This window comes from Protomyctophum bolini, assembly GCF_963924005.1.
Source record: "Protomyctophum bolini genome assembly, chromosome: 9".
Taxonomy (NCBI): Eukaryota; Metazoa; Chordata; class Actinopteri; order Myctophiformes; family Myctophidae; genus Protomyctophum; species Protomyctophum bolini.
The window spans coordinates 30,737,605-30,751,492 of NC_137870.1; the positions used below are offsets into that span (position 1 = coordinate 30,737,605).

General features: G+C 41.8%; 1 protein-coding gene across 4 annotated transcripts in view; it reads right to left on the reverse strand.

The window, feature by feature from the left end:
• frya (furry homolog a) overlaps positions 1-13,039 on the reverse strand; it is a 68,581-nt gene extending 55,542 nt beyond the window's left edge. For 2 of the 4 annotated variants that reach the window (XM_080772776.1, XM_080772775.1), the window contains exons 1-2: positions 12,739-13,039; positions 747-946 (exon numbers count right to left, since the gene is read on the reverse strand). In XM_080772776.1, coding sequence (XP_080628902.1) covers positions 747-946; positions 12,739-12,955 — 417 coding nt within the window. In that variant the 5' untranslated portion in view covers positions 12,956-13,039. Of the gene's footprint in view, positions 1-746; positions 947-3,011; positions 3,304-8,308; positions 8,507-12,738 lie in introns of those variants that run through there. The other 2 variants (XM_080772777.1, XM_080772778.1) reach the window with 2 other exon arrangements.
• Positions 13,040-13,888: the final 849 nt, after the last annotated feature.

The window sequence follows — 13,888 nt, forward strand, 5'->3', positions numbered from 1 at the left end:
ATATCACGTCTCCAAGAAAGACACACTATACAGTATGTGACCATGAACCCTGATTGTGACATCACGTCTAGTCACGTCTCCAATTGAATTAAGACACGCTATACAGTATATGACATGAACCCTGGCCATGGCCATGAATCCTTGGCCATACCTGTTTTTCATTGTGCATTTCTTGGTCAAAATTCATCCCATGCCAAATTGACCGCACTCGCCCAGCAGTCTGACGTCACCCAGGCGGATGCGTGCACACACTGATACAACCTCCACACTCTCACAGAGGAGACTGCCGACGAGCGGCGCTGTCGTCTGGCCAGGGAACGCCAGTTAAGTCCCGGCCCCTACCTGGGCCCTCATCAAACCCTGTACATTCAATACACTGTCCCCGCTGCCACCCTTAGATCTCCATATATGGAGCTGACCTGTTCTGACATTCCATATCTTGATCTGACACCCTGCATGTACAATCAAGATATGCTCCATATATGGCCAGCGCACGACTGCACGTTGGTCGCTTCTCACCCCCAGGCTTCTTACTGGTATGACAAACAGTGGTACGATGCAGACAACACAAGACCAGCAGGCAACATAAAGAGCCCATCATCCCGAGACACTGGACTGGAGCCTAATTTCTATTTAGCAGCTCACCAAAAATAATAGACTGTCAACTCACTCACCAAATTGTCAGTTGAATATCAATTATTTTCGGGGTCTTACATTATTAACCTTCACACACTCAATTGACTCACCAGTGGCTCGGCCATGATGATGCGGATCTTGCGCTCAGACAGTGTGGTGAAGTTGGCGAACATGCTCTTGAGGACATATTCGCCCGGCTTGCTCTCTGGATCAATGCTTATGGGCATCATGGCTGGGGGGCCACTCTCTCCCTGAGGAAAGCAGACTGGAGGGATGGGTGGTTTGCTGTATCCGTTCCCCACAGGCGAGGCTGTGGAAACAACAATGGAAGATAGTCAAGGTTTGGAAATCCATTTCATTAAAGTCGACACTTAAGCACAATTCTGGCAAGAGGGACTCAGTCACAGATCGAGGCTTATATCTATGTTTCTACGTTTCCATACATGGACATTATAAACTTCCCAACATGTTGAACATCCCTGAAGGAGATTGTCCAAAGGGCAACAGCTTGCCCCAAGACTGTTCTTTATTTCTAATGCGAGAACTTGAAACACCATAGCTGTGTCTGGCAGCTGCTGTTTTCATTTTGCACTGAAGATGTCTTTGCCATCCTTCAGCTACAGTAATTCTCTGATGTGGCTCGTTGTTTAATTACACACAGCTTTAGGCCACAGAGTCCACAAGCTAAGCAACTAGTTACTGTTAAAATGTAACCCAGTGTGGCCTGGGCCGTGGCTCAGCGGTCCAGGCACCTTGGCCGGTAGTCCAAGTCTGGGGTTCGACTCCCAATCCTGACGGCCTTTACTGCATGTCACCCCCCCCCATCTCTCTCCCCATTCCTCTATAAAAATATATATAAAATAAGGCGAAAGCCACCAAAAAACATTAAAATAAAATAACCCAGTGTTACAGTCCTATGCCTCAAAACTAAAAGCACAAAGAAATCTCAGCGAGTAGTGTACAAAGCCCTAATTAGATGTTTAAAATGTGCACTTAGCCAAATCACTGTAACACATTACATAACTGCACTTCTAACTCAGTCATGAGCAACAATACAGCAGTAGCATAAAGTACTGACAGTCATTACCTCAAAATGACAAACTCATTTAATTCAGCTGACAGTACTCTCTGTGTGCTGGGTATGCATAGTAGTATGAGACTGAACAGCAAGGTGGTTATCAGAGACAAAGCATTAGTACAGTACATTGGATAGATGCATTTACTGTAATAAACAGTCAAATGCAAAACATCAGAGGTGGGCTATTTCCACAAAACTTCACTGTGGACTTAGGGAGAATCCAAACCATAATGTTATACTGAAGACAATGAACTCTATATATACGGCTTAATGATAAGATTATAATAATGCAAAAATATACCATGTCATGTAATGAAACATTTGCATACCTGTCCAGATCAGTACAGTAGAACTGTACTATAGAGAGTTGTCTCTCTCTAATACCTGTTGAATAACTGAAGCAGAGTACCACTAGTCCAAGACAACAATCTATCTGATTCTGAACAGATACTGTTCCTATATATATTTGATATAATACAAAACAATGAAATGTTATCACTGACCCTGCCTATGCTGGCTGGCTAGCTTTATCCAAGCTATGACATTCTTCATGCCGTTATATAGTGCTGGTTATTTACTTTGTTACTCATCTTTTAGGGATGTTTTTGCAGACAGAAACAATTATATTATAGTTATATTTAATGAATAAGGCCTCTAGTGATTAATATGTATGCAGTGTATCTGAAAGTATCAGAATTAAAGTGGTAATGTCTATTTCTTGATGTAGGGGATAATCAGCTGTCATACACTGCAGTAATCAGGAAGTGCAGTCTCAAGCGGTGCTGTCACAGTACAACAACGAATTGAACTGCATGTATTGAACAGAATAATTAGGAGTGCTATTTCAATTTAATGACCAATAGCAGCTAAATCAATTGCCCTCAGGTCAAAGAAACATAAAACTATTACATTAGTGAATTGCTTAAGCAGCTCTATTCTCAGGCTGTTTACTTTTAACTGTTGAAGGCTTTCCATGAAAATGCAAGCAGCCAAAAAACTGTACAATCCAGCTGTAGATATACAGCAGTACAGGTCACTACAGGCCTAACTAAGCTATGATCAGAATAAAAAACAATCAAATATATAAATTAATAAAGGTCATGATATTTAGTGAACAAAGGCCTCAAAGTATTACTCAGTCCTCTCTAAGTTGCAGCGGGGTGAGGGCGGGGGGCACTGGCATGGGTAGAGAGTTCTTTGGCAGTCCTCGTGGAGCATTTTGATATGTCCTGTGACGTGATGAATGCCCAGCATGTATGTGTGTCTGGCATGGCTTCCAGCTCGGCTCAGCACCTACCCAGACCCTTGATGAAGTTGATGACGCTGGCTTTACACCAGCATACAGCCGTCCCGTCCATAGTTGGGTAAGGAAGATATAGTATCCAAGTGTTGTGCCGAGGCAAGGCAAATGCACCCTAGTGTACTCCAGCAAAGCCCATGTCTTGCGTGTCCGATGGCTCTGTTCCCCTGCTGGGCATAGCTTCCATGTTGAACATGGGTTAGGTTTTAAAAGTGATAGTACGGGTTGCTACTTTAGACAACACGATTTCTCAATCTCGCTCTCTCTCTATGCTGCCTTCTGCTATGGCTCACTCTCGCCTTGTGACCAAGCAGTGTCTTCCAAGAGTGAAGGTCAGGCAGGAATTTTTAGCTGAGGCACAGCACAGTGGTGAGGTCTAACATGCTATGGTGGCATAGTTGTGTGACTATATTTATCCTGGGGTACACACTATACTGACAGATCAGCCCGCCCTCCCTATTCCCCCACCATGCAACACATGCTGCACAGACCACCAGCATAAACACCACTCTCTGTAACACTGTAGGTCTCTTACAGTGAAGTGAGGCAGAATAGTACTTAAAAAATTAAATAATAATAATAATATAGACAATAGAATCTGAATCAGAGGATTTTTGTTGGCAGGAATCTTTGCACATACAGCAAAAGGAATTAACAGTATTAAGGGAAATGTCTTAACAACAACAACAACAACAACATAACATAATATACAGTAAGTTAACTGCCCTGCAACCCGATACTCATTATCAATAGTGCTCAGAGTCGAACGGAGCCCTATTTTAAAACACGAAATAAATCACATTAACTGGAACATAAGGAAGTTGACATTGTCTTCACATTTATCTCATTTGAATGAAGCAGTCTCATGTTGCATGACTTCAGTTGGAGACGGGAGGTAAAGAAAGCAACCAGTGTGGCACCAGTCTGGGAATAGGGAGCTGTATTAAGCCTGCAACACTACATGTGACTCGGCAAACAAGGAGCTTGGGCAGTGGCTATTACATCATCGCCATGCTGAAAACTCCCTGAGCATGGTGGTGCTCCCTAGAGGACAATACAAACATACAAAACCTCTCTTTTTTACCACGCATGTGTGTGTGTGTGTGTGTGTGTGTGTGTGTGTGTGTGTGTGTGTGTGTGCGTGTGTGTGTGTGTGTGTGTGTGTGTGTGTGTGTGTGTGTGCGTGCGTTCGCGCGCACATGTGTGTCTGGAGCTAATTTCACAAATGGTCGTTGGACCAATCAGTGGCAAACTTTGTATGCACTAGCAGTAGGCCACAGAAGTACCTCACTATTATTGTCTCTGCCAGGATGAAGGCATGGCCAAGACAACCCTGTCCGTCCATGTCCATCTATGAGCAGCTTATCTCCGGCACCGTTGGCCCAATCACACTGAAACTGTGCACACTCCATGCATGCCAGAGCATGCCCGAAATCGTTCACTGTTATAGGCCTAGTTATATATTTTTACTTTATTACTCTTTATTACTCCTACAAACATCACACAAATCGGTACGGATTATCGTCATTAAACCAAACAGGTCTTTCAGATTTTTCATATTCCATACTGATTGGCTAAGATTGCCTGCCAAAGTTTGTAGGAGTGGTCCGTTTGGAACAAATCATGAACACAGTGTGCAATGAAACTTTGCACGCACATTTAAGCCAAGGATGAAATGACACCCTACATTCAATACAGCCATGGAGCCATGCTGTTCCCCTGTGGAATCCTAGGTCCATGTTTAAAAATTTCCATTAAACATAACTATTCTAATTAACTTGCTGACCAATTAACCTAAAAAATAAGAACTAACTCTAACCTTAATCCCTCACCCTAACCCATAAACGCTTCTTCCTAACCCAGTGTTTCCCCTTTGCATTATTGTGTGGCGGGCTACTACACAATCATGACCAGCCACCAGTATAAACACCCACACACATACAGTAGTCACTTAAGGAAGTGGTTGCACCACTTAAAAATACCATTCCCTCAAGGGACTAGAAAATATGTCCCCATAAGGTCCATTTTGACTGGTGGTATTACTATCCCTGTGATAATTGTGGACCCCACAATGATACTAATACTACATGGTACACATACAACTGTGCGCATGCATGTGCACACGCACACACACACACACACACACACACACACACATGCGCGCAAATATACTCATATGGAGACTCTCCATATCCCATTGAGATCAATTTAGAAATATTTTGTGAAAAGAGTGGGTGTATATGTAAATGCCATTGTTGACCTCCTAGCTGGACCCAACGTTCCAGTATCAACAGAGACTTTTGAGAGCACTTTAGCCAGCTGCTGTTAGAACCCATTCCTATGAATGGGTAGAGGGCATAGGAATAATATTAACATTTAATTATTGTGTTAACCTTCCTCTTGAGCTGGGAATAAAAGTATATTGCTTAATGATTGTATTAATCTTCCTCTTGAGCTGGGAATAAAAGGATATTATCCATCTATAAAAGGTATCTACTCTATCTACTGTATCTATATTGTGCTTCGGTTCTGAATTATTGGCTGTTTATAAAAAGGTTTTGTGTGATTTTATCAGGTGGAGATTAACAGAAAATTAGATTAGTAGAATAATAATAATCCATCCTTGGATTGGCTACGATTGGCATGTCAAGTTAGCAGGAGTTATGTTTAACAAAATGCCTCAAATGATAAACAGAGCGTCCGATTGCCGTGACACTTTGCACGCACATTCACGCTAGGCCGAGGAAGACTTGCGCATTTGTCCTGTTATAGCGCCAACAAAAGGTCGATTTTTGCTGAATAAATGTTTTGATAATACTAATACAAATCGGTACACATTATCTCTATATGTGATCAAGACGGATCTGTCCGATTTCATGTCATGAGGGCATAGGAATAACATTAACATTTAATTAACCTTCCTCTTGAGCTGGGAATAAAATTATATTGTGCTTAGGTTCTGTATTGATGGCAGTTAAGAGTTTATAAAAAAAGGTTTGTGATTTTATCAGGGGGAGATTAACAGAAAATTTGATTAGTAGAATTGTACTCCAACAGTACTGCACAGCAAAATACTCACAAATATATTTACTCAAAATGAGTAAAACTCATTTCAGCAAGGAGAAATGTTTAGTTACAATTCACCAAATGTGGTATATGACACAATTACCTTGCTGACATGTCAGTGGAGGAAGCAAATATTTGGAGCCAATGAACAAATACATTCTCCTGTTCAGAGGCATACAAAACGTTTAGACAAAAACGGTAACTACAACAACTGACCATCGGCCATGTTTTAGCAAGCTGACATCATGCTGGAAACTACCGCATGTTGTAAGGGTGCATTTGAGGCCATTTATGTTATATAAGAACCTGCTGAAATGCAAGTGTGTCTCTCACAGTGGATGGAAGATGAACATTATTCATCTCTACCTTCCACAATGCAAGGCAGTGTAGAAATTAAATCCTATGTTCAACTCTTCAAGGACATAGTCTGCACAACACAATGAAACCATGATTGTTTCAGCTCGTCTCCTCACATAGACGCTTTGTTTAGTCAATCATCAGAGATCACCACGACTGTGCCTTTTTCATCGCACCTCCCCTCCTGCTCTGATTGGCTGACAATGGACCATGCTTAGAGAGCAAGAGTTGTGGAGAGAGGCGTTAGAGGAGGAGAGAACAAAACAAAAACAAAAAAAATCTAAACAAGACCTGATGCATCTGCCATACAATGCTAGCTCTGTGCTGTTAGCCTGCAGTCTTGCCTAAGAACTGGTACACTGGCAAAAAGGAAATGACCCCTTAAGGTTACTATTTACTTATTCTTACTTTGCTTACGTTACAGTCACAACAAAAACAACAATTGAAAAAGAACAGATACAAGTGCTACTTAATATTCCATACACCTGTCCATGCACAATCCATCAATGGCATCCTTGCCACCATGAACGAGACACTGTGCTACCCTTGACAACTAATTCAGCAACTTCTGTATAGGCATTCTGCCAATCCACAGAAAAGAGCACTGGAAGCAGAGCCTTGGTAAAAAAAGAAATGTCTTCATTAGCACCTTGTGATTCAGTGCATAATGGCCAGTGTTTATTGGATGTTTTGCAGAGAGAGAGAGAGATTGAGAGATAACATAATTAATGATAACGTTAAAAGCACAGAAGCAGACCTCTGGGGTGATACAATGTCTGACTATGTATTTATCAGCAAAATTACCTACTCTAAGGATTATGCAACATCATCAGGAGATGGCACAACATTTCTCAGTGTAGAGTGGGACGGTATGTCCTTTAGTTTCCATTCAGATTCATTCAATAGATACTATGCAGGTGGTGCAGGTCCGGATGCTTCTATCTTTTAAGCATCATTACCATTCGGTCTGAGTGCCAGGTGGCATTTTGCAGTTTGTTGACAGTGGAGACACCCACATGTGTAAACTTAACACAGTGATAACCGAGCAAACACACTAAATATGTGTCTCAATTTGTAACCTCTTTTATCCTGGTGTCCCAATATTGTGGGCATGTCATTAAAGGTGAAAATGTAATCTACAAACTCACAACGGATTACGATGATATGCATTGTGAGCTTGTATATCGTATATTTTAGATTTTTTGGACTCTCTAAAATTAGGATCAACATCGGACACAAAGATCTGGCATCTAATCATAATGATTCCCATCTTACATGTGGTCATGGACCACAGTGGAGTTGTGAGCTCCGTTCAAGACATGCGACCAAGCTGAACCTCCACTAATCCTATTAGAGTGGCCCAGTACATAATAGGAGCTATTTAGACACTGTAGAAGACCCATCTAAGGGAAAGGAAAGCTGGAGGCTGAGACAAGGCAACAGAAGTGAGATATGGAACCACCATCAGTAGTAATTTGGCAATGCACAGGGAACTGATACTCCTCCTGATCCTATGTTTGTTTATTTTATAGCTAGCAGCAAAACACAATTTGGTGGTAAAACCTTAGTTATGGGCCCTCTGCCATTAGTGACGAGGCTACTTTTGGTGGTCTTAGCTGGAAGTGAAACCTTTCAAACTTTCGGAACTTCATGCACTGAGCAATAAAAACACACTGAGCATCTCAGCATGTTATCCCTCTACCGACTGATCACAAGCGAAACGTACGGTTCTACAGACAGCAGAAAAGCAACCTTGTTTAACCCCCACGAGACAATAACAGATAACCACAACGTGGCAGCAATTATTATTGCTGCCACGTCTGCCCCAAAAGACAACAACAAAAACATCAACAAAGTAGACTACTACTCACAGCCACTCCAGGACTTCAGCAGAGATTTGATGCTGATCTCAAAGAAGCCAGAGTCCTGTTGGCTGGCCATGGCCGCAGCTCAGAGTGAGCACTTCCCCTCTGTTTGTGTGTGTGTGTGTGTGTGTGTGTGTGTGTGTGTGTGTGTGTGGTTTCCCAGGAGCAGCAACAGCAGTCAGAAGGGGAAGCAGCAGGTACAGCCTGCTGTCACCTCTCTATGATGCACACAGAGCTGTGGCTCTGACAAGAGTGAGAGGGAGCATGCTACCACTGCTCTACCCCTCCTCCTTGTGTGTCCTTGGCTGTCACTATCTCTTCGTCTCTCTCTACCCCAACACTCTCTCTCTCTCTCTCTCTCTCTCTCTCCCTCCCTCCCTCTCTCTGTATCTCTCTCTGTATCTATCTCACACTGTGTCTCTCTAATTCTCTGGCAGGCAGTGGGCGGTAGTGCAAGCTCCCTTTAAATAACTGCATGGAGGCTGGGAGCGCAGGAAGCAATCCTCTTAGCAAAGCGCAGTTAATAATAACTACTGTTTGTCTTGTGCGCAGGGCTGACAGTAATGATAATAAGTGCAGAGGCTCGTGCATCTTTCAGCATGACTGGAAGCATCTGAGCGGTGGCCGTCACTGAGATTGGAGAGGGAAGACACAGGAAGCTGTCCGGACCGTACATGACACAGGCACAGCTGGGAGACCAAAGGATAGACAAGGAAACTGGAAGGATGAGCACGCCACCAGGATTAAAGAGCTTTCCATGACACAGACACGAGGGATCTGGGAGGCATGACTGACTGAATGTTTAACCCCTTTCCTTCTTTGGACACTTGTAAATAGACACAGATGCATGGCAATTCCGTATGTTATTCAAAGTGCAATCCCTGCTGTGGTATTACACGATGTAGCCAAATGTGGCTCTATAGCACCCGCTGTTCACTTAAGAGAACGCAATAAATCAATTAAGAAGTGGGTCACAAGAGGCAGAGAGAAGGAAAGTGTTGCTAATCTGATGTCATAACGTTCCAATGAACATATTGGTCTATAAGTATGCAACTATAGCATTAAAGATTATGTTCCCATATTGAATAATGTTTGCTGTAATATTGGCTAAGCAACTACAAAGGCCCCTAGCTATATTCCATTTCCAAATAGGATCAAACTTTTCTACAACTGTTTAATATTTATGCTGATTAAATGGTGGCAGATGAACATCAACCATGTGGAATATGAAATACATCTTCCACAGCCTTTTTGCAACCTGTCCTCACTGCTGCTATCACCCTAATCCCATAAGAACTCTGTCTGTCCATCAACGGACTTGACCTTCATTGCATAATGCACTCACACATTTATCAGGCCATAACAGATTTGTACACAGGAGAAATATAGCAGCTTTTATATTTAAGTGCATGCTAAACAGGGTGACTGCTTGTAGTCTCCAAGTTATGCTGCTGTGTATAAATGTCAAAATAATGGCAATACCATGCAAGAAATAGTTTTGTGAATTCAACTTTCAAAATTACTCCCAAAGCCAACGAGACAGCTTAGATAGATTTCAATGTCTATAGAAAAAAGAAGAAAAAAAGAAAGATGGAAAATTGACTGGTATCGATAAACAATGAATTGATATTCAGTATACTAACTAATCCAATCACCACCATGGAGGTTGTGGGTTCAAATTCACCGTGGTGCATCCGAAAAATATCTTAGTTTTTTTCTTTCACTTTGAATGATATTGAGGAGATGTCTCTATTGTTTATTTGTTCATTAAAAAGGATCCCCATTAACTGACATCTAAACGACCGCTAGTCTTCCAAGACAATAATACATATTATTAACAACCAATACATGTATTTTATATAATACTGTATCCTAGGCTATATTAAAATTGCCTAATGGGTGGTGCTGTTGGTGAGTCGGTGGATCAACGCAAACCCTGTCAAATGCTATATGGAATGAAATGCACATATACGGAGATCAATATGCACGAATGTCAGACACAACATCTAATAACTACGTTTGTACGTCTGTAATCCACGTAACTCGAGAACCATTCACCTCACCGACTTCAAAATCAACACACGCATTCCAACTTGCCGTATTATTCCCGTCTATAACTGCTCAAAAGAATTAAGGGCACACGGTATTCCATTAATTCTTTGACTCATTTCAAGCAAACTCCCTTAAATTCCTGCAGAGCTGTGTGAATGTATCTACCGGTATTTGAGCTATAGAAAAAAAACCTAAAAGCAATATTGTCCCTAAACAAAACATTTAACATCATTAGGAGGGGAACAGTTAATTTCTCTCCATGTTCTAATATGGTTGGTTTGAAATGGGGTAAAACTGTTATGTAATTCCCTTGCTGAATAATTTTTTCGCCAAGGCCTGAAAACGTTTAAACAGGAAAACGTTTAAGTGGGGAGGAGGACGGATGGAGACACTAATACTTGTATAGCTCTGCAATTACTGTATGTGATATGAGATAAACCATGATACTATACTAACCAATACACGAATGAGTCTAAAATCCCATAGTTCATTGCCCATAGTCCATGCTGCTCATACAAACAGAAATTGCCTGATGGGTAGCACTACAGGAAAATCCATTGAGACACGAAAATCAGTAGGGTTCATCTGGAATCTGTTCCTTAGATTAAGAGATATCTTTAGTGAATAGTTTAGCCTGAATGTTGCACTAAAATCTAGAATAAATATCTAGTGACTAGATGGTCATAGGTTCATTCAATTTAGTTAGTGTTCATCTTCCAGTGAGCATGAATGTACTCAGCAAGTTTCATAGAAATTTGGATCTGAGTTTATTGGGAATTGGATCATGAATGTGCACAAAAATCCATGGTAATACTGCATGTTCATGTTTGGACCAAAGTGGCCCGACGGACAGCCGGATATAGCCATGCTTAGAGCCCCATCACTAGCAGGGCTGAAATAAATCCAGAGATAAATTCACAAGCACATGCTTATGCTATTCATAAATACCATAAATATCCAAGCATCCTTGTAGCATCCATTTATCACTCACATTAGGGAGGTTAAAAGTAGGGAGGATAAAAGTAGCCATGCATGCCGCCCTAAACTACATTTCATTACATTGAAACCACTGATATCATCATACAGTAGCTCGCTGTTTCAGATGTGTAAAAACAGTTGCAAAAATGCTCTCATCAGCAAACATAAGTTTACAAGAATGCATCTCCTGTTCTGAGAGGCTGTGCTGCATATGCTGCAAAAGTGTAACACCAGCTCCACTGTCACCCTAGGGCTAGGCAAACTCTGATGACATGTTGTCAACACATGATATCACTGAATGTTTTGCTGTAGCACGTGCTGTTTACTTTTCCGACGAATACACAGTATTTAATCAATAAATCAATCAAAGATATGCCGTAGGAAATGGGAACATTTACTGAAAATGAAATAGTCATGCTACAACGTTATCAGGCATTCATTGCCAACTAAAAGAATGAGGTAAACTTTACCTCTGATCAGGCTTTAGGTGGGTGCGGGACCGTTCACATTAAGCACTTATTAAAAGCATTTTCAAGCTCAAATGAAGGTGAGGAATGCGAGGCATGTCTGGTCAGTTCAGCCATCCTCATGGTATCAGCTTCAATCCTTAACTCCCCCTTAGTCTCCCTGCTCCTGGCGCCTCTCAATTCTGGCCCACACATTCTGTGCTTAATCATAACAAATCACTTGTTTATGCTTATTATACAGTTCCTGCTTATCTCACAGTATAAAACACCCCCCCCCCCCCTCGCTCACAATGAGTTAAGTGTGAAATCAACAACTCAAGCCAATGACTCAGACCAACATGCCAATGAAATTACATAAAGCCTCTTACTGCCTCATCAAAGATGGTATTGTGACGGGGAGAGGTGGTTGAGTTAGCCACTTTAGCAGACAGTTTGAGGGTCCAATGGAGTTTTTGGAGAGGTTTTGTCCAAAGTGCTTTTAAATACTTTTCATTGGTTCAATATTTTTTTAACCAACACACAGACGTAAAGGGTGTTCAATAGCATTGATTTATGAAAAAATAAATAAAAGAACAATCTAAAACCTCAAATGTTTGCTCTCCCACGCGGGAGACCAAGGTTTGAATCTCAGGTAGGACATAAAATGTACCCTACAAATTTCAGCTTAACATGATCTTTCACAAACGTATTGAGAGTACTTTATCGACCAGCTAAAGGATTCCTGGGTAACTAACAATGTCAAATACAACCAGGAGGTGAAGTATTTCACAAAGGGATGTCAGTAGTAGTATGTGTCCAATAATAAACCGCTAGTAATAGCTCTACACAGGTTCCAAGAATAAACATCTTACCATGACGCATTTCTCGCAAAATAAATAAACAAATAATCTTTGAAGTGACCACTGCAGTTCTACAAAGTTGCCAGTTGCTATTACCTACTTTCAAGAATGGTTGGCCTCTTCTTAGCACGCATCATTTTAAACTTCCCTCTGAAATCCCGGGGTGGGAACACATCCAGAGGTAAGCTGGCAATGTGCCCCAGGACAACCTCATCAAGTCCCTCAGAGCAATCCGTCTCACTGTCCACTGCGTCTCTCACTGTACTCTCTTCCAAAGACATGTCGGATGGCAGGGTGCCCACGGCAAGTTCAACCATTCGTTCCAATGGGGACACATTTAAAGTGGTGTCGAGTGTTTCAGCCCGTCATCTAATTTCTCTCTTCCTTTTCCTTCTCCCAAAAACCAAGTCTTTATCTCCGTCAGGGTGTGTGTGTGTGTGTGTGTGTGTGTGTGTGTGTGTGTGTGTGTGTGTGTGTGTGTGTGTGTGTGTGTGTGCGTGCGTGCATGTGTGTGTTTGTGTGTGTGTGTGTGTGTGTGTGTGTGTGTGTGTGTGTGTGTGTACGTGTGTGATGCATGCAGGACTGCCAGCTTCAGTCTGTCTCCAGTGTGCTTTAACACCCTGCACTTGTCAGGGCAGTTTAGCGAGTTACAGTAACATTGGTGAATTGGGCAGGTGTAGGATTACTAAGGCAGCCCCTCCTCATTTCTGCAAAAAAGAGGAGAGGGGCAAAGCGCAAGAGAGAGAGAGAGAGAGAGAGAGAGAGAGAGAGAGAGAGAGAGAGAGAGAGAGAGAGAGGCAGAGGCCGCAGGGTCGACTGGAGCTGTGCTTCTGTTTCCTATAACATAACTTGCTTGCTGTATGTCCATAAGGACATTCCTAAAAGACATATCCTCTGTTTTTCTAATAGGCTATATGTCTAAAACTAATAGACATCCTGAGAGGCAGCTCTTATTTCCTGATAAGATCCATTAATGATAATGAGTGAATATCCAGCAGTATTAAACATAATTCAGGCAAATATATTTCCAGGAAGCAAGAAGAAACTAAAAACGAAACAAAATAAGTTACCGGTACATAAATGATGTGTCGTGTTTTGTTTGACAAAAATATTGCCTGCTCCATGAACTTAAGAAGTTGTTTTTGCTTGCATGGAATCTTCTGCGCACAACCTGTACAGCAAACACATCTAGTCCTCTGTGTTGGAGTCCGCTAAAGTTTCCTGACCATTATGGTTGTTGTCACCCAAGA